At 43.7% G+C, this 19,919-nt stretch overlaps 1 protein-coding gene across 6 annotated transcripts in view; it reads right to left on the reverse strand.

The window, feature by feature from the left end:
* The window catches only part of NIPAL3 (NIPA like domain containing 3), a 75,940-nt gene that overhangs the window by 22,659 nt on the left and 33,362 nt on the right, over positions 1-19,919 (reverse strand). For 3 of the 6 annotated variants that reach the window (XM_056795560.1, XM_056795563.1, XM_056795559.1), the window contains exons 3-8: positions 17,503-17,571; positions 13,333-13,504; positions 11,868-11,927; positions 11,312-11,433; positions 8,381-8,477; positions 92-227 (exon numbers count right to left, since the gene is read on the reverse strand). In XM_056795560.1, the coding sequence (XP_056651538.1) occupies positions 92-227; positions 8,381-8,477; positions 11,312-11,433; positions 11,868-11,927; positions 13,333-13,504; positions 17,503-17,571 (656 nt within the window). Of the gene's footprint in view, positions 1-91; positions 228-8,380; positions 8,478-11,311; positions 11,458-11,867; positions 11,928-13,332; positions 13,505-17,502; positions 17,572-19,919 lie in introns of all 6 variants that reach the window. The other 3 variants (XM_056795558.1, XM_056795557.1, XM_056795562.1) reach the window with 1 other exon arrangement.

The following is a 19,919-nucleotide window of genomic DNA, read 5'->3' on the forward strand; positions in this document are numbered from 1 at the left end:
TATGATGATGCTCTTTCTCTCTCGGTTTAAAAGTGGGGCCCAATCAGCATCTAAACCCAGTGAGGGGCAGCAGGAAGAGAAGGTAGCTTACGCAGCTTGGTAGACAGTGGTGGCAACCATGCACACCAACATCACATAGAAGATGGGGTAATCCAGCTGGAGGTTCCCTTGGATTGATAACACAAGCATTCCTGCGACAGCCTTGACCGTCACCACCGTCATGGAACCTGTAAATGATTTGTAGAATTTTAAAACACTGTTTCCTTGGAAAAAACCAACCCACATACACAGGACAGGCATTTCTAAATATCAGCTTCCTCAACCCCATGGAATCTGACTTGGAAACTGATTAAACTAAAACCAAATGATAAAGCAACCATCTGTTATAGTGCATGCCACATAGAGGCACTGGACCTGTGGTCAGGAAGACCCAAGTTCAAATCTACCCTCCATCACTTACTGGTGTGTTGCCCTGGGACACTTCACTTCTATTTGTCTCAGTTTCCTCATATATAAAATGGGGATAGGGAAGTCCCAGGACTGAAGTTTTGTGCATCTTCCCAGATTAGTCTTTCTATCTCAATTAAAGACTCATTATAAAAATAAAATGGGAATAATAACAGCACCTACCTCCCAGGATTGGTGTGTAGATCAAATGAGATATTTGTAATGTGGTTTAAAAACGTTGAAGTGCCATGGAAATGTTAGTTATTATTTTTTTTTTCTGTACTCGTAGTCTCCCATCATTCTAAACCACAACAATCCATCAATCAATCAACATTTATTAATCACCTACTAAGTATCTGGTCGGGGGATACAATGGAAGATAAAAAGGCCAGTTTTGCTCCCACAGAGCTCATGGTCTATAGAGGGAGATAGCAAATTACTCACTGCACTTACTCTGTGTTCAGCTTCCTTTTAGTCAAATTTTCATTTCTATCTGTTATCTCCACCAATTAAGACTAAAAGCTCCTTTAAGAGAAGGATCTGGAGTCAGGAAGACCTGAGTTCCAATCTGGTTCCAGATACTTACTAGCTGAGTGACCTTGGGCAGGTCACTTTACCTTGTTTGCCTCAGTTTCTTCATCTGTCAAATGAGCCAGAGAAGGAAATGGCAAAACCACTCCACTATCTCTACCAAGAAAACTCCAAATAGTCATGAAGAGTCAGACATAACTGAAATGACTGAACAATTCTTAGCAGTGCTTTTCATATATTAAATAGATAAAATAATTATTTATTCTTTCAATCACTATGTATATTTCTGCTTTCTTTCCTCTTATTGGTTCCTACATGTTTCTTGTAGGATAATCTCTATGCTGTCAATTATGAAAAAGAAAAGAAAAAAAATCTAGCTTTTCCTACATCATATTATTTTTTCTGCTGTAGTTATAGTCATAATTGATTCAACTATTTTTCAAATCAATTAGCACTTATTTTTTTTCTGGTTTTTTTTTTCTTTTTGTCCAAAAAGAATAATTAGGAATATTTTGTTATACATAGACAATTTTTTTTTGTCATTAATCATCTTGGAGAGTAGTATTAGTAGGCCCAATAGTAGGAACATTAAGTGAAATAATTCCAAACTGTTTTCCAGAAATGAATGGTCCAAATCACAACTCCACCAATCGCGTATATGTGTATAGGTAGGCAGGTTTTAGCAGAACATCACAGAAGAATTGAATGGACCATTCACAACTCGGGGTCAATTGAAAAGTTCCTTCGAGTTTCAGCTAAAAGCCCACCTTCTCCTGGAAACCATCCCCAATCCCTTTTCATGATAGTAACTTCTCTCTACTGATTATCTCCATTTTATCCTGCCTCTGTCTTTATACATAGCACTTTGCTTGCTGTCTCCCCAATTAGACAGTGAGCTTTTTGAGGGCAAAGGCTGTCTTTTGTCTTTCTCTGTATCTTCAGTTCTCATCATGGTGCTTGACACAAAACAGACCAGCATACTTGTATTATGGGCATTTCCTAATATGAACTTCCCCAATCTCAATAAAAAATGTTAATTGACTAACTAAACACGTTAAAGGAATGGGTTCAAAAAGGACAAGTAATTTATCACGATTAGCTTTTTTTTTAAGCCCTTACTTTCCATTTTAGAATGTATATTGGTTTCTGGGCATGGGAATGGCAAGGGGGTAGGTAATGGGGGTGAAGTGACTGGGCCAGGGTATCTGAGACCAAATTTGAACTCAGGACCTCTATCCACTGAATTACCTAGCTAATTTTTTCATCTTGGTGCCTCCAGTGCCTATTAAAATGCCTCTTATATAGCAGATGCTTAATATATTTTTGCTAACTGATTGAGATGAGGTTGGAAAGATAGATATGGAGGCCATCAGAGAGCCATGGGCCTTTGCCAAGTACCATTTCATTCTATAAATTTGAAGTTATGTACTAAAAACAGTAATAATAATGTTTGCTATCTTGAGACTACTTATTGTACTTCTTAGGTGCCATCTTGAGATTCCAGGCTCCAGCTCAACTCACTTACAGTCAGCAAAATGAATTATATCCTTTCTGACTGTATCACCAATACCATCATGCTTGTTTCCTTGTATTAAAGCTTCATAAGCCAGGCCACCCGGCTCTATGACTCCTCCCTGATCAACAGAGTAGGCTACAGTCTGTCTGCAACCATGGCAATCACAGAAGGTCACTATTATGACATGCTGAGATTTACTTTCTTTTTTTCTATATTAACAACATGGAGATTACAGTGATGTAAAAGCAAAGGAGCTAATTAAGTATGCCTCCCTACCAAACTGCCTTTTTCTGCGTATCATTCTGTCAAATTAGGACTAGAAGATCAAAGAATAAGGAGGGGAGAGCTCTTAGAAGAGAAGATGTCAGAGCTGGAAGGACCCTTAGAACAGAGAATGTCAGATCTGGGAGGAACCTTAGAACAGGGAATGTCAGAGCTGGGAAAGACCTTAGAACAGAGAATGTCAGAGCCGGGAGAGACCTTAGAACAGAGAATGTCAGAGCTGGGAGAGACCTTAGAACAGAGAATGTCAGAGCTGGGAGAGACCTTAGAACAGAGAATGTCAGAGCTGGGAGAGAGCTTAGAACAGAGAATGTCAGAGCCGGGAGAGACCTTAGAACAGAGAATGTCAGAGCTGGGAGAGACCTTAGAACAGAGAATGTCAGAGCTGGGAGAGACCTTAGAACAGAGAATGTCAGATCTGGGAGGAACCTTAGAACAGGGAATGTCAGAGCTGGGAAAGACCTTAGAACAGAGAATGTCAGAGCTGGGAGAGACCTTAGAACAGAGAATGTCAGAGCTGGGAGAGACCTTAGAACAGAGAATGTCAGAGCTGGGAGAGACCTTAGAACAGAGAATCTCAGAGCTGGGAGGGACCTTAGAACAGAGAATGTCAGATCTGGGAGGAACCTTAGAACAGAGACTGTCAGAGCTGGGAGAGACCTTAGAACAGAGAATGTCAGAGCTGGGAGAGACCTTAGAACAGAGAATGTCAGAGCTGGGAGAGACCTTAGAACAGAGACTGTCAGAGCTGGGAGAGACCTTAGAACAGAGAATGTCAGAGCTGGGAGAGACCTTAGAACAGAGAATGTCAGAGCTGGGAGGGACCTTAGAATGGAGAATGTCAGAGCTGGGAGAGACCTTAGAACAATGTCAGAGTTGGGGGAGAGACCTTAGAACAGAGAATGTCAGAGCTGGGAGAGAGCTTAGAACAGAGAATGTCAGAGCTGGGAGAGATCTTAGAAAATAGAATGTCAGAGCTGGGAGAGACCTTAGAACAGAGAATGTCAGAGCTGGGAGAGACCTTAGAAAAGAGAATGTCAGAGCTGGGAGAGATCTTAGAACAGAGAATGTCAGAGCTGGGGGAGACCTTAGAAAAGAGAATGTCAGAGCTGGGAGAGATCTTAGAACAGAGAATGTCAGAGCTGGGAGAGACCTTAGAACCCAGAATGTCAGAGCTGGGGGAGACCTTAGAACAGAGAATGTCAGAGCTGGGAGAGACCTTAGAACAGAGAATGTCAGAGCTGGGGGAGACCTTAGAACAGAGAATGTCAGAGCTGGGAGAGACCGTAGAACCCAGAATGTCAGAGCTGGGGAAGACCTTAGAACGGAGAATGTCAGAGCTGGGAGAGACCTTAGAACCCAGAATGTTAGAGCTGGGGAAGACATTAGAACGGAGAATGTCAGAGCTGGGGAAGACCTTAGAACAGAGAATGTCAGAGCTGGGAGAGACCTTAGAACAGAGAATGTCAGAGCTGGGAGAGAGCTTAGAACAGAGAATGTCAGAGCTGGGAGAGAGCTTAGAACAGGGAATGTCAGAGCTAGGAGAGAGCTTAGAACCCAGAATGTCAGAGCTGGGGAAGACCTTAGAACGGAGAATGTCAGAGCTGGGAGAGACCTTAGAACCCAGAATGTTAGAGCTGGGGAAGACCTTAGAACGGAGAATGTCAGAGCTGGGGAAGACCTTAGAACCCAGAATGTCAGAGCTGGGGGAGACCTTAGAACAGAGAATGTCAGAGCTGGGAGAGACCTTAGAACAGAGAATGTCAGAGCTGGGGGAGACCTTAGAACAGAGAATGTCAGAGCTGGGAGAGACCTTAGAACCCAGAATGTTAGAGCTGGGGAAGACCTTAGAACGGAGAATGTCAGAGCTGGGGAAGACCTTAGAACAGAGAATGTCAGAGCTGGAAGGAGTCTTAGAACAAGGAATGTCAGAGCTGGGAGGGACCTTAGAACAGAGAATGTCAGAGCTGGGGGAGACCTTAGAATGGAGAATGTCAGAGCTGGGAGAGACCTTAGAACACAGAATGTCAGAGCTGGAAGGAGTCTTAGAACAAGGAATGTCAGAGCTGGGAGGGACCTTAGAACAGAGAATGTCAGAGCTGGGGGAGACCTTAGAATGGAGAATGTCAGAGCTGGGAGAGACCTTAGAACAGAGAATGTCAGAGCTGGGGGAGACCTTAGAACGGAGAATGTCAGAGCTGGAAGGAATCTTAGAACAGAGAAGGAGCCCTTAGAACACAGAATATTTGGAGAAGATAAGTCTTAGAAGGTGATAGGATTGTTGCTTTCAAGAGTTTGAAGAACTGTCATGGTGGAAAGTGTCAGATTTGTTCTGCTTGGCTACAGGAGTAAGAATAGGAGTCAAGGGTAGAAATTCTAGAGAGATAAAGGTGTGATTTTGTATTGCTAAAAGGAAAAACTTGATCAGAACTGTCAAAACTGGAACAAATTGCCGCAGAAGGTATGAGGATTCTTTGAACAAGAAGCTTCCAACAGAAGCTAAATCACTGCTGGGTGGGGAGGCAAGAGGGAAGATTCTCTATCACAATTAACAAGTATTTCTTAAGAGCCTAATATATGCCAGACACGAGGCCAAGAGCTGGGAGGGTCAAGAAAGGCAAAAAATAATAGTTGCCTTCCAGGTAGTTAATATTCTAATGGTATGAGTTGGATTAATTGAGTTTTTTCATTTCGAAAATGAAGGAATGAGATTAAATAATCTTTGAGATTCCTCCCAACACTGAATTTATGGTTCTAAAATTCGATAGCATGCCAGGTACCTTACAAGGGTGATTCTGTGATAGTTGACTTAAAAAAAACCAAACCCATTGTCTTTGGTCTTAGTAGCAATTCTAAAACCGAAGAGCAGCAATTGAAGTTAAATGACTTGCCCAAGGTCACATAGGTAAGAAGTGTCTAAAGCAGATTTGAATCCAGGTTCTCCCAGCTCCAAGCCTGGCGCTCTATCCATTGTGCTACCTAGGTGCCCTGATGGATAACTTTTAAAGACCTTTGTTCCATATAATATCAATCATTCTAATGAAAAGAGAAGAAAAACAAAGACCAAATCCACATCCAAGAGCACCAGAACAACTGATAGTCAATTACGCACCTATTCTCCCTCTGACCCATTTCTTAGACTAGGGCTCGGTGAACTGTGGCACAAGTGCCAATGTAAACAATTCACTAGAGGCCACTGACACGGGCTGCTTGATGATGCCTCCACTGTGGAACACACCTCCCTCTCTCAACCCTCTGCCCAGGACTTGTTGTACCAGTTACTGCCGGAGACATGCCCATCATACGCCTCGCTCTCGGGTGCTCACAGCAGTGCCCAGCATGCGATTGTACCCCTGCCCTGCCCAGAAGTCAGAAGGAAAAGATTTGGAAGCTTGAGCGACATTTTTAAAAAGATTGTCAACCTCAGTGTGCGGCGGGTGGCACGTCTGTAATCCCTCATTTGGATTCTACCGCAGGGCTAAGCCAATTGAGTATCCTAAGTCTGGCACTACAGGGGAAGCCCTTGGTGGAGGATTGGCAGGGCAGGTTAGAGCTCCTGTTCCAACTGGCATGATGAGCCACAAATGGCTGCTATGCTTCCAGCCTGCAAGATAGAGAAACCCATTCTGGAAAGGAAAAAGGGACTCAAATGTGGCCCCAGACACTTCTTAGTTGTGTGACCCTAGGCAAGTCACTTAACCTGAATGACTAGCCCTTGCTGCTCTTTTGTTGTAGAATTAATACCAAGACAGAAAGTAAGGAAAAAAATTTTTTTTAAGAAAAAAAGAAAGGAAAAGTTCTCAATTCTCCAGTCTGGCCCCCCCTCCAGATTTATGAACATAGCTGAAGTTTTAAAATGTATACATATGTAAGTATGTGTGTACCCATTATTAGACTCCAGAATTAGTGTTCTTTTCCTTTACCAAGGGCTCTCCCTATTCATGACTCTTTTGACATAGCCCTGCTTCCCCAGGGAGCCTTCTCACATAACAAAGACAACGACCAGTGAAAACCAACCACCAACACAACTGCCGGAAGTGTTTGGAGTGTGTTTTATGCCAGCTGCTGCAATGAAAAGAGGAGGAACTCTCTTTCGAAAATGCAGCTCAATGTAATGATTTCAATATATATTAAACTGCATGTGAGTTTTTTTTTCTTTTTTGAGGAGAAGAGAGGAAAGGGGGAAGAGGGGAGAAGGGAAAAAGAAGAGCAGGGGAAAGAAACCAGAAGAGAGAAAGAAGAAAGAGAGAGAGAGAGAAAAAGAGAAGGAGAAAGGGCACCTAGTTAACTCAGTGGATAGAGAACTAGGCCTGGAGACAAGAGGTCCTGGGTTCAAACTGGCCTCAGACACTTCCAAGCTGTGTGATCCTAGGCAAGTCATTTACCCTAGTTGTCTAGTACTTGCTGTTTTTCTGCCTTAGAACTTATACTTAGTATTCATTCTAGGAAGGTGAGGTTTAAAAAATTATGTTAATGAGCGAAAAACATCAATTTCCAAATTGTTCATAGAATAATATTGATTCTAAGTCAGAAGGGAAGGGGGGAAGGAGAAAAGGAGGAAAGGAGGGAGGAAGGAAGGAAGGAAGGAAGGAAGGAAGGAAGGAAGGAAGGAAGGAAGGAAGGAAGGAAGGAAGGAAGGAAGGAAGGAAGGAAGGGAGGGAGGGAGGGAGGGAGGGAGGGAGGGAGGGAGGGAGGGAGGGAGGGAGGGAGGAAGGGAACAAAGGGAGGGGAGGGAAGGAAGAAAGAAAGAAGGAAGGAAGGGAGTGAGGGAGGGAGAAAGGGAGAGAATAAAGGGAGGGGAGGGAGGGAGGAAGGGAGGAAGGGAGGAAGGGAGGAAGGAAGGAAGGAAGGAAGGAAGGAAGGAAGGAAGGAAGGAAGGAAGGAAGGAAGGAAGGAAGGGAGGGAGGGAGGGAGGGAGGGAGGAGGGAGGGAGGGAGGGAGGGAGGAAGGAAGGAAAGGAGGGAGGGAGGAAGGGAGCAAAGGGAGGGGAGGGAAGGAAGAAAGAAAGAAGGAAGGAAGGGAGTGAGGGAGGGAGAAAGGGAGAGAATAAAGGGAGGGGAGGGAGGGAGGAAGGGAGGAAGGGAGGAAGGAAGGAAGGAAGGAAGGAAGGAAGGAAGGAAGGAAGGGAGGAAGGAAGGAAGGAAGGAAGGAAGGAAGGGAGGAAGGAAGGAAGGGAGGGAGGGAGGGAGGGAGGGAGGGAGGGAGGAAGGAAGGAAGGAAGGAAGGAAGGAAGGAAGGAAGGAAGGAAGGGAGGGAGGGAGGGAGGGAGGGAGGGAGGGAGGGAGGGAATAAGGGGAGGGGAGGGAGGGAGGAAGGAAGGAAAGGAGGGAGGGAGGAAGGGAACAAAGGGAGGGGAGGGAAGGAAGAAAGAAAGAAGGAAGGAAGGGAGGGAGGGAGGGAGAAAGGGAGAGAATAAAGGGAGGGGAGGGAGGGAGGAAGGGAGGAAGGGAGGAAGGGAGGGAGGAAGGGAGGAAGGGAGGAAGGGAGGAAGGGAGGAAGGGAGGAAGGAAGGAAGGAAGGAAGGAAGGAAGGAAGGAAGGAAGGAAGGAAGGAAGGAAGGAAGGAAGGAAGGAAGGAAGGAGGGAAAAAAATAAGATCCCTCACCAAGCAAAGCAACGAGGAGGAGGATGACAACGATGTAGTTGACATTTTTCTCCTTGTAGAAATACAGCAGTAAGCAGAATACAATGATCTCCACAAGCTGCAAAAGAAGAGATAAAATTCAGTCTATGCCCATCCATGGAAACCCAGCACTGTCCCCAGTTCCATCTATGTAAACACTCCAGGAAAGTTCTCTCCTGAGGCTATGCCATGCTGGGCTGGTGACTCTGTGTTCCAAGTCTATGGAAGTCCTGTGACCTTTGCACCAAATGTTCATTGGAGGATGAATCTCTGAGCATAATAAGAGAGTGATGGAGAGGCAGGTCTGTGATCCGAGGACCAGCTTGGCTAAGCTCAGAAGCAGAAGGGGATAGATTGAGGTCTAGATTTGGAGTAAAGACAGCCTGGTAAGTCCCTCGTCACTGCTTGAGGGAGTCTCGTTAAAAAGAGCCCGCCATCTTTCCAGGCAGCCCATTGTACTTTATAGAAGTTTTCTCTGGCCTCAGACTTAGATCTGCCTCTTTGCAAATTCTACCTACTGTTGCAGATTATGCTCTCTAGAGCCAACCAGAAAAGTCCTTCAGTTCATCTTCCCTCCCTTCCTATTTAAAATTAAAATTCCTATTTCTTTCTTAGTAATGTCTAAGATAGAAATTCAGTAAGGGCTAGGTAATTGGAGTTAAGTGACTTGCCCAGGGTCATACAGTTAGGAAGTGTCTGAGATTTGAACCCAGAACCTCCAGTTCCTAGGCGTGACCATCAATCGACTGAGCCACCTAGCTGCTCCCTGAAGTCACATTTGAATCCAGGTCCACCTAACTGCAAGCCTGGCTATTCACAGTGCCATCCAGCGGCTCCCAAAAGTCTAACTCTTCTTCTAGGTCAGCCCTTTCAAATACCTGGATGTGGCCATCATGCCCAAGTTTAAAAGCTCCTCCAAACTAAACATTCAGAGGCCCTCTACCGTTGGGCAATGAAGACAAACAGGGATGATACGCTATACTTTGCCAACTTTCAAGAGCTAATACAAATGTGAATCATGTTATTATTATCATTGTTCAGAGACATTCATCACATTCATTACAAGGCAATGAATATCTTGGTGACAAGTTTAGAGATTTAGAGCTAGAAGGGGCCCTGGAGGTCATGTTGTCCAAATCTCTACAGATTTTACAGATCTTTTACAGATAAGGAAACTTATAGAGGTCTGGAAACGTTAAAAGGCTTTATCCAGGGTCCCACAGCCATGAGGGAGAAGTGGCACTGCGACCAGGTCTAATGCCAAGGCCAGCCCTTGCCTCCACAATGATACACTCTCTCTACTATAAACTGTCTATTAAGGGGGGTAGAGTGATATCTATCAGTGGAAGTAATGCTCACAGTAATAAAATCACAGATCCTTAAAAAAAAAAGTCTCTCTCTTTCTCTTCTCTGTCTCTCCTCCTCCTCTCTTTCTATCTCTGTCTTCCCTCTCTCTGTCTCTCTCTCCTCTCTCTTCCCTCTGGCTGTCTCTCTCTTCCTTCTCTCTCTGTCTCTCTGATCTCTCTCTCTCCCATTTCTGTCTCTGACTCCCCTCTCTCTTTTTGTGTGTGTGCGCCTCTCCCCTCTCTTTCTCTGTCTCTCCTTTGTCTCCCTCTATCTCTGTCTCTCTCCTCCATCTGTCTCTGTCTCCCTCTCTTTCTGTGTGGGTGTCTCTCCCCTTTCTTTCTCTGCCTCTCCTTTGTCTCCCTCTATCTCTGTGTCTCTCTCTCCTCCATCTGTCTCTGTCTCCCTCTCTTTCTGTGTGGGTGTCTCTCCCCTTTCTTTCTCTGCCTCTCCTTTGTCTCCCTCTATCTCTGTGTCTCTCTCTCCTCCATCTGTCTCTGTCTCCCTCTCTTTTTGTGTGTGTGCGCCTCTCCCCTCTCTTTCTCTGTCTCTCCTTTGTCTCCCTCTATCTCTGTGTCTCTCTCCTCCATCTGTCTCTGTCTCCCTCTCTTTCTGTGTGGGTGTCCCTCCCCTTTCTTTCTCTGCCTCTCTCCCCTCTCGTTCTGTCTCTCCTTTGTCTCCCTCTATCTCTATCTCTGTGTCTCTCTCCTCCATCTGTCTCTGTCTCCCTCTCTTTCTGTGTGGGTGTCTCTCCCCTTTCTTTCTCTGCCTCTCTCCCCTCTCGCTCTCTGTCTCTCCTTTGTCTCCCTCTATCTCTGTGTCTCTCTCTCCTCCATCTGTCTCTGTCTCCCCCTCTTTCTGTGTGGGTGTCTCTCCCCTTTCTTTCTCTGCCTCTCTGCCCTCTCTTTCTCTCTCTCCTTTGTCTCCCTCTATCTCTGTCTCTGTCTCTGTCTCTCTCTCTCCTCCATCTGTCTCTGTCTCCCTCTCTTTCTGTGGGTGTCCCTCCCCTCTCTTTCTCTGCCTCTCTCCCCTCTCTCTGCCTGTCTCTTTCCACTCTGATACTCTTTCCTCTAAGGCCCTCCTAGCTCTCTCTGACAATCTTTTTTCAAAGGCCCTCTTGACTGTAACATTTTGGCCTTTGAGGTCCCTTCCAGCGCTGACGTTCTCGTTTCTAAGATCCCTCTCACTCTGATACTCTATGTTCTAAGGTTCCTTCTAATTCTAACATCTTGGGTTCTGGGGCCCTCCTAGCTGTGTCATTCCGGCTCCTAAGATCCCTCCCACGCTGACATTCTCTGTTCTAAAGCCTCTTCCAACGCTTAAATTCGGGGTTCTAAAGGTCCTCCGAGTGGTGACATTCTATGATTCAATAACCTGATACCTCACACTAACAAATTTTAAAAAGAGAAAAGCATATATGCAACCCTATATTTTACATGTATTTATTTAAAATATATTTACATTTAATTATTGTATGGCTTAATTTATACATTTCTAAATTATAAAAAAGCTTAAAACACAGACATGTAATGAATGCCCTCGTCCAGGTGGACCTCCGAGGCTTCTTACCATATACAAGAGAAACGGCCAGCTCACTAAGTGCTTGGTGATGTTTTCTCCTGTCATCTTTTCATGACTGTTGGGCCCGAAGGTGACGAGCAAGTACGTGCCTACGACGGCCAGGCCACAGCCTACAAAAGACAAAACATAACGCCCTGTGGGGAAAACAGGGACACGAGACACAAAGACAGGTTAGTCAATGAGTAGATGGGACAGCGCCAGTTGGGTACGCGGCCCGGAGGCAAGAGCCAGCAGAGAAAGATCCCACTGGGGCGGGACGGGGCCACTGCAGGGGAGGGTCGCCTGGTCTTTCAGGTCAAGGGAGGCCCAAACCCAACAAAGCCAAACCTGAGCTTCTAACAGCTGGATACAAACAAAATGTTAGCGGCTGGAGAATAGAGAAACGTCCCCCCTCCTGCGGGCCTCCTCAGCCTCCAACCTTTCAGAAAGGAACAGAAAGGAAGTGAGCGGTTCCCGAGCCCAGGCTGGGGGAAAGCGGGCAGACTGCCGTCAGGGAGAACAGCGAATCAGGAAAAGAGAGAAAAATCAGAAACTGGAAACTTACTCAGAAAATCTTTGGGTTTCCATTTTTCCTTGATGAATATGATTCCTATTATGGCACTGGCTGCAGGAAAAGACGGAGAAAGAAGAGGAAAGGTTGACATCCGCTCAGATTTCATCCTGCTTCCCATTCAATGGGTTTAACCGTCCTCTCACTTGTTAACCCTGGATGTGGAGGGGTTCAAATCCTGCCTCCAACGTATATTAGCTCTGACCTTGGGTCAATGGCTTCACCTTTCTGGTCTCAATGTCCCCACCTACTAAATGATGGAATTCCATTAGAGAATCACCTCCAATTCTTTTTTTAACTTTTCCCTTCTATCTTAGAACCAGTACTGTTCTATTGGTAAGGGCTGGGCTATGGAGGGTAAGTGACTTGTCCAGGGTGACATGGCTAGATTTGAACCCAGGATCTCCTAGGCCTGGCTCTATCCACTGAGTCACCTGGCTCCTCTTTCTCCTCCATTCCTAAATGTATGTTCTTATGACCTAGGATTTAATTGGTGCAGGAACTCTGGGTGAAGTAGCTCCTTTTGCCAATATAGAATAGCCCCTGTTCTGTGGCCTCAGTAGAGACCCCAAGCAAAAACCATTGACTTGTATTCTAGCCCTATGTCTGTTCATGGTGTGCCTTTTCTTCCTCCTCTGTAAAATAAGGATGGTGGTTGGCAAGAATAATTGAGTTGGGGTGGGGTGGGGGGAGCTAGGTAGCACAATGGATAGAACACCATGCCTGGAATAGGGAAGGCATGGGTTCAAATCTGGCCTTAAAACACTTCTTAGCTGTGTGATCCTGGGCAAATCACTTAACCCTGAATGCCTAGCCCTTGTTGTTCTTTTGTTTTTGAACTGATATTAAGGCAGAAGGAAAGGGTTAAAAAAAAGAAAGAAAAGAAAAAAGAATAATTGAGTTTTTAGAAGTAGATTTCAAAATAAAATTTTTAAAAATTTAAATTTATTTAATTAATTAGGAATCTTTTTCCATGGTTCCATGATTCATGTTCTTTCCCTCCCCTCTTCCCACCCCACTCTCGTAGCCAACGAGCAATTCCACTGGAATTTTTAAAAAATGAAGTTTTAAGACACATGTAAAACCCAGTGGAATTGCACTATGGCTATGGGAGGTTGAGAGGGAGGAGGGGAGAGAAAGAACATGAATCTTGTAACCATGGGAAAATATTCTAAACCAATTAATTAAATAAAAAATTGCAAAAAAAAAAAAAGCCAAAAAAACCAAACACTGTCCTACCCTGTGTGCCTTCCCTTCTCCCCAATATGCACGATGTTCTCTCTGTCAGGATTCTCCTGACTATGTTCCAGAGTCTCTGAAACAAAGACTTCTCTCCCTAAGCCCAGCTCAGTAAAATATGTGCCTGTCCTGATCTGTTTGGTACTCTTCCCAGGTACCAAAATTCCTAGTTCTGACTTTTCCAGAGACCCAACTGCACATGAAACCCCACTTATCTTACCAATGACAGAGACAGCACTGAGGGGTACGATCAGAGAGAGAGGTGCAAAAGCGTAGGATGAGAACACTCCCAGTTCTCCCAGAAGCATCAGGAACAGGCCAAGCCACCATGTTTTGGTCTTGAAGTAGGCACGGGGGTCCTTAGAGCCTGCGAGTCGGATGTGGCTATATTTCTAAAAGGACAAAATCAGAAGTAGGTAGTGGAAAGAACGCTAGATTGGGAATTATGAGCCCAAATCAAGATGGCCCCAGAAGGCTAGGATGAGACTCAGATCATTGATCTGACCCCAAATCAAGGTCTCTGGCTTTGGAGTCAGAGGATCTAGGTTCAAATTCTGAATCTAATACATACTATTTGTGTGTCCTTGGGCCAGAGGTTTATTCCCTCTGAGCCTCAGTTTCCTACCCTGTAAAGAAGATGAAGGGGTTGGCTTTGGAGGTCCCCTCCAGATCACAATTTTTGATTCTATGGTCCCATTTCAGTTACTTATGAGATGTATGATCCTGAGCAGTCGCATTCCCTCTTCAGACCTTGGTTTCCTTACCTATAAGATGAGGGTCTTGGAATAGATGATCTCTAAGATCCCTTTCAGCTCTAAAAGTATGAAATGATGATGAATCACCAGGCCTTTGGATTTGTATAGATGCTTGACAATTGAACTGCATTTTGTTGCTGAATGATGGAAAAGAAATCAAGAGATCTGGGTCCTGGGCCCAGTTTTGCTCCTGTGTGTGACTCTGGGCTGTGCCTTGGTTTCCTTGTCTTTAAAATGAAGGAGTTAAGTCTAGAAGGATCTTTATAATCCCTTCTAGCTTTTAAAATTCAATGATTTTCTAACTCTTAAGAGTAGGAAAGGACCTATGAGGTTATCAGCCCATCAGTCAATAAACACTTACAAAGTACATCTTGGTGGCAGATACTGGGCCTATCTACTCCTTATCTATGCCTGGAGAGGAATCTTCTTTGTAACAATTGGTTGTCTAGCCTTCCTTTTGATACCTCTGGGTGAGGGGCAGTCTACCTCCCAAGATAATCCACTTAAGAAAACCCCCAAAAAGCTTACCTTCTGTCTTAGAATCAATGCTAAATATTGGTACCAAGGCAGAAGAGTGGTAAAGAATGGGCAATCGGGGTTAAGTGACTTGTACATGGTCACGTGGCTAGAAAAAGTCTGAGGTCATATTTTAATCTAGGACCTCTTAACTCCAGGAGATCCTTAGAGCCCACAAGGCAGATATAGCTCTATTTCTAAAAGAACAAAACCAAAGGAAAGCAGTGGGAAGGATGCCAGACTGGGAATTAAAGAGTCCAAATCAAGATGGCCCCAGAAGGCTAGAATTAGACTCAGATCTTTGATTTGACCCCAAATTAAGGTTTTGGTTTTGGAGTCAGAGATTCTGAGTTCAAATTTTACCTCTAATGCTGGTTCTCTATCTATTGAGCTACCTAGCTGCTCCTGTGGTAACCCACTTTTGGAGAACTCTGATTATGAAGTTGTTTTTTTCATACGTGAGAGAAAATGATCAACGCCCCCTCAAGGTCCCTTCTAGCTCTCATTCTACAATCCTATGAATCCTATTGTTATACATAATGCCTAGCATACAGTAGGCACTTAATAAATGCTTGCTTAGTGACTAATTACATTGGCTCCAACATACTGGTGTTATTCCCTTTGAGTACAAATGACAACAAATTGAGCATCAGGACACTTAGGCTACAAATATTCAAAGTCTCCCTTGTTAGGTAGCAAAAAGAAGACAAATGTGACCTCAGATACTTCCTAGCTGTGTGACCCTGGACAAGTCACTTAACCCCCCCATTGCCTAACTTTTACCACTCTTCTGCCTTGGAATCAATACACAGTACTAATTCTAAAACAGAAGGTAAAGTTTTAAAGAAAAATTTTCCAATGTATATTTCTTTCTTCTCTAGCTAAGGGATGAGCTCTTTGAAGATAGCAGGTTTAGTAGAGAGGGTGTTGCTTTTCCTTTGGGGCTGAGGGGAGGGTAGTGGATAGGGTGGCAAGTACCATTTTTGGTTAGTTTGGCAATTTCCACATAAATCCTTTTTTTCAGTAAAAAAAAAAAAGTCTTATTCCCCAAAGTATCTCCTGAGCAGCTGGTCCCAGGGCCAGGATATTGTAGGCACCCAGGAAACATTTTTTGAATGAAAAAAAAAAAAGAAATACTCAACATTAAAGAAAATTATCATCACTGATGTGTTGTATAATGTTCTAGTTAAACCAGTTCTCAACAGCCAAACACCCTGGCAGGGAGGGAATGGGAAGACATGTGTAGGAGAGTTTTCTATAGTTTCTATATATATAAGTAGAGTCTGATGAATAGGGCGGGGAAGATAAAACCCACTCTTTGGTCTGGTCTATTCGTAGTGGCAACCACAAAACCTTACAGCAAGGTACAAACATTCCACTGGGCTCATTCAATAATAAATGTGTATGTGACAGACACCCTCTGCTCTTTGCCAGGAATACAAATTCTGCAAAATGATACAGTTCCTTTCTTGAAAAAGCTTAAATGTAGTAAATGAGGTACAACATGACAGCTAAAAGTACTAACATGATCTTGGTCTCCATCAAGAAGTACACTGTCTAGGAATAGGGACGTGACATTCCTACTATACTCTGCCTTAGAGTCCATAGGTAGAGTGTTTTGTGCTCAGTCCTGGACAACATTTTGGAGAAGGGTATTACTCTCTGGAGAACAATCTCAGGAGGCAGGTATTCAAGATGACAAAGGACCTTAACTCAATTCCATATGAAGATTAATTGAATGAACTGGGAATTCTTAGTTTAGAGAAGTCGTGGGGTGGGATACGCCAGCTGTTTACAAATATTTGAAAGGCCTAGAAAGGAGATTTGGCTCATTCTGTTTGGCTGTACAGGGTAGAATTAGGAACAATGTGTGGACACTTCAAAGGCTGAAAAGTTAGCCTTACTGTCAGGACAATTTTCCAACGGTAAAGTGGAAACAGTAAAGACTGCCTCAGGAGGAAGTCGGTGTCCTTTCACTAGAGCTAAGTAAAGGCTAGATGACATCTAATGAAAGCTTGAGGACGCTTTGGGTCAGGCTAGATGGATCACAGATTTAGCGATGGAAAGAACTTTAGAGATCGTCTAATTTAACTCCCCTCATTTTACAATCAAGGGACCTGAACTCCAGAAAGGTTATATGCTTTTGCTCAACATTACTGAAGTCTCTTCCAATTCAGATTCTGTGAGCCAGCTGAAAGGATAGAGTGCTGAACCTGGAGTCAGGGAGACCTAAATTCAAATCTAGCCTCAGACACTTAACCAGCTGGGGGATCCTGGGCAATTCACTTTACCGCTATCTGCCTCAGTTTCCTCATCTGTAAAATGGGAATAAAAATAATAATACCTACCTCTCAAGGTTGTTGTGAGGATAAAATGAGATATTAGTAAAGTGCTTTGCAAAGCTTCATGTTCTACATGAATGCTTAGCTATCATTATTTTGTGCATATTTTATCTATATATTTTACATATATCCATATTTAGCTACACATTTTATATATCTATCTATGCACTTATCTCTATATTTTATATCTATGTTTATATTTGTCTACATATTTTATATTATTTATATATTTTACATATACCTTTCTGTATATATTATTCTCCATAATCCCAAGGAGAATATAAACTACGGGAAAACAGGACTGTTTTATTTTTATATCCTTGTTTTCTAGCACATGCTCAATTAATACTATCTTTTTTAAAACCCTGACTTTGTCTTAAAATCAATACCATGTATTGGTTCCAAAGCAGAAGGCAAAGGCCAGGCAATGGAGGTCAAATGACTTGCCCAGGGTCACACAGCTAGGAAATGTCTGAAACCAGATTTTAAACCCAGGACCTCCCGTCTCTAGGCCTGGCTCTCTATCCACTGTGTCACCTAGTTGCCCCTCAAGCAATACTTGGTACATGTCACATGTTACCAAACGGACTTGTATCCCCAGAGTATGGAACAGAGCGCCCCAGGCAGATTTAGGGTTCAGTCTATACTTACTGGCAGGAAAACCCCAAACCAAAGCACAAAGGAATATGAGCAGAGCTCCTCAAATGAGGGAGACTTAAAGCTGACCTCTGACTTGCTTTCCCCAATAGCCTTTTTCCCAATGGGACTGACACTCACCTGGAGATTGAGGGCTATGCTGACGACGAGATGTCCAAAAATAGCCAGCAGTGCGCCAATCAAATTTTCCTGCAAGGAAAATTAAAGAGGGAGAGATGAACACTTAGTCCCCATCACAGAGACAACGATGTCCATAAGACCAAATGAGATGAGGTCCAGAAATAGCATAAGATGAACAAAATAAAAGGACCACTCCAGGCAAGAACACCACAGAGTCGTTTAAAATGATGTTGGACCATCTAGAGATTTATAAGCGTTTGGAACTTGTGGCAAGAACGATGCCTGCCAGAGAGACTAATCAAGGAAGCTCTCCCTGATGGTCTTGGGGTAAAGGATCCAGTTTCTGGAACTACTTCCTCGTTTCCTTGGAGGGAAAAGAGACCAGACAGCAAAGAGTTGGTGCCTCTCAAATTTGGAGGATGTCCCACCAACATGGCAGTCGCTACAACTGGGACCTCGATTCATCTGGATTAGAGCTGTATCCTTGCTAAGTATTCTTTACCATGTTGCAGTTATGCAAACTTCCATTTGTTAACTGTTCGATAACTCCAAAGATCTTATATTGTTGCAATCCTAACAGTAAACATCATGTCAGAATGAGCCAGGTCTTGCCTGATACGGAACTGGAAGGATCATGGGGACGTCGGAATACAGAATATTGGAGCTAGGGGTTACCTTGGAGCAGTCAAGTGTTAGACTTGAGAGCCATACAGGAATCTAGGATGGAGGAGTGGGGAGGTACTTTGGAATACAGGAGGTGAAGTTCTACGAGCATAGAGATGAAAGGGATAACTGAGGTCAATTCCTTCATTTTTTTAGATGGGGAAGGCAAAGGCCTCCAAGAGCTTAACAGACTTTCCAGAGGACACAAAAATATTAAATTCATTAACCTCAAATTTCAAATCTGACTTTGCAGTCAGGAAGATCTGGGTTTGAGGCTTGCCTCTGAATTCCTGGCCAAGTCTCTAATCCACTTGGTTACCCCTAGCCAACTCTTTAAGACTACAGATGACAGAGTTGTCTGATCTGTTTTGGCAGAGGCAATTTCCACAGTGGAAGTTCTCTATATTAATAAAATTATAGGTCCTGATTAAAAAAAAATCAAAAACAAAAACAAGGACAAATGGGGTGAGTTTCAAATATAGCAGCTTATTCTTCATAAATTCTCTTCTGTACATGAAACTATTTTGCTAACAAGTCATTATTACTAATTGGCACTTATAAATTGGGTCCTTTTATTCAAAGGTTTCAAAGGGCCTCAGACGTGTTAATTATGTCTCCAAGTCCTTCTGAAGTAGTGATTGTTCCAGTTTTATAGTTTTCTGCCCCACCCTCCAAGTTAGTTAAGTTCCCTTAACTAAGGTTGGACTCACCTGAGGGCACAAAGCAAAGGTAACCCAGAGCTAGTCCTAGACACAGGTCTGACTCCCCATGTCTTGGTTCCCATCACTAGACCAGGGGATCTCAGCCTTTCAAAAGTAGAGTTATCACACTAATAAGATCTCCTCTCCCAGTGTTCCATGGGACTTGTGTGGGGCTGGAGGCAGAGCCAAACTCCCACAAGTACCAAGGGGAACATGGCAGCCATAGCCCACCTACGCACATTATTTACAGGATTTAGAAATTGAAGATATCTCCTAGTCCAACCAAGTCCTTTATTTTGGACAAAAGGAAACTAGGATCCAAAGGGGTTGTGTGACTGGTCCATGGTCACACAAGAAAGAGCAGACCAAGAATTGAGCCCCAAGATCATTTGACTCCAAATCTAGGTTGCTAATCCTTGAATGTTATGGCAGACAGTCAGCTTTGTAGTCAGAGAACCTGGGTTCAGATCCCCACTCTGATTCCTTACTCCCTGGATGAGCCTTTTCCTCACTCCTGGTTGTTTGCTCCTCAAGAGGTACTTGGATGGGATGGCCACTGAAGTCCCTTCTAGGTCTAGATACCCATGATTCTTTGAAATCTTTATATTTATTTCCAATAGTGGGAGAGATCAGCCTTCAGAAAAGTTGAGTGTCATTTTCCCCATATTTCCCAACTCATAATTTTTCAGGTAAGGTTTTAATAACTACCATAAGAAACAATTCAGTTAGTCTGTCAATAAAACACATTATTTGCCTATTATTTGCCAGGTACTAGTTGCCAGGCAAAGGACAATCCCTGCTTTCAAAGAGCTTATAGTCTAATGGAAAACAATATGCAAAAGAAGATGTACAAACATGCTCTATATAGAACAAATATGAAGTAATCAATGGAGGGAAGGCACTAGAGTTAAAAGGTGTTGGGAGAAGAAGATGGGGGTAGTGGTGGTGGGCAACACTTGAATCTTCTTCTTATGGGAACTGGCTCAAAGAAAGAATAACATACAAACTTGATTGGCTATAGAAATCTATCTTACCCAGCAAAAAAGTAGAATG

The sequence above is a fragment of the Monodelphis domestica genome, chromosome 4 (genome assembly GCF_027887165.1).
Source record: "Monodelphis domestica isolate mMonDom1 chromosome 4, mMonDom1.pri, whole genome shotgun sequence".
Taxonomy (NCBI): domain Eukaryota; kingdom Metazoa; phylum Chordata; class Mammalia; order Didelphimorphia; family Didelphidae; genus Monodelphis; species Monodelphis domestica.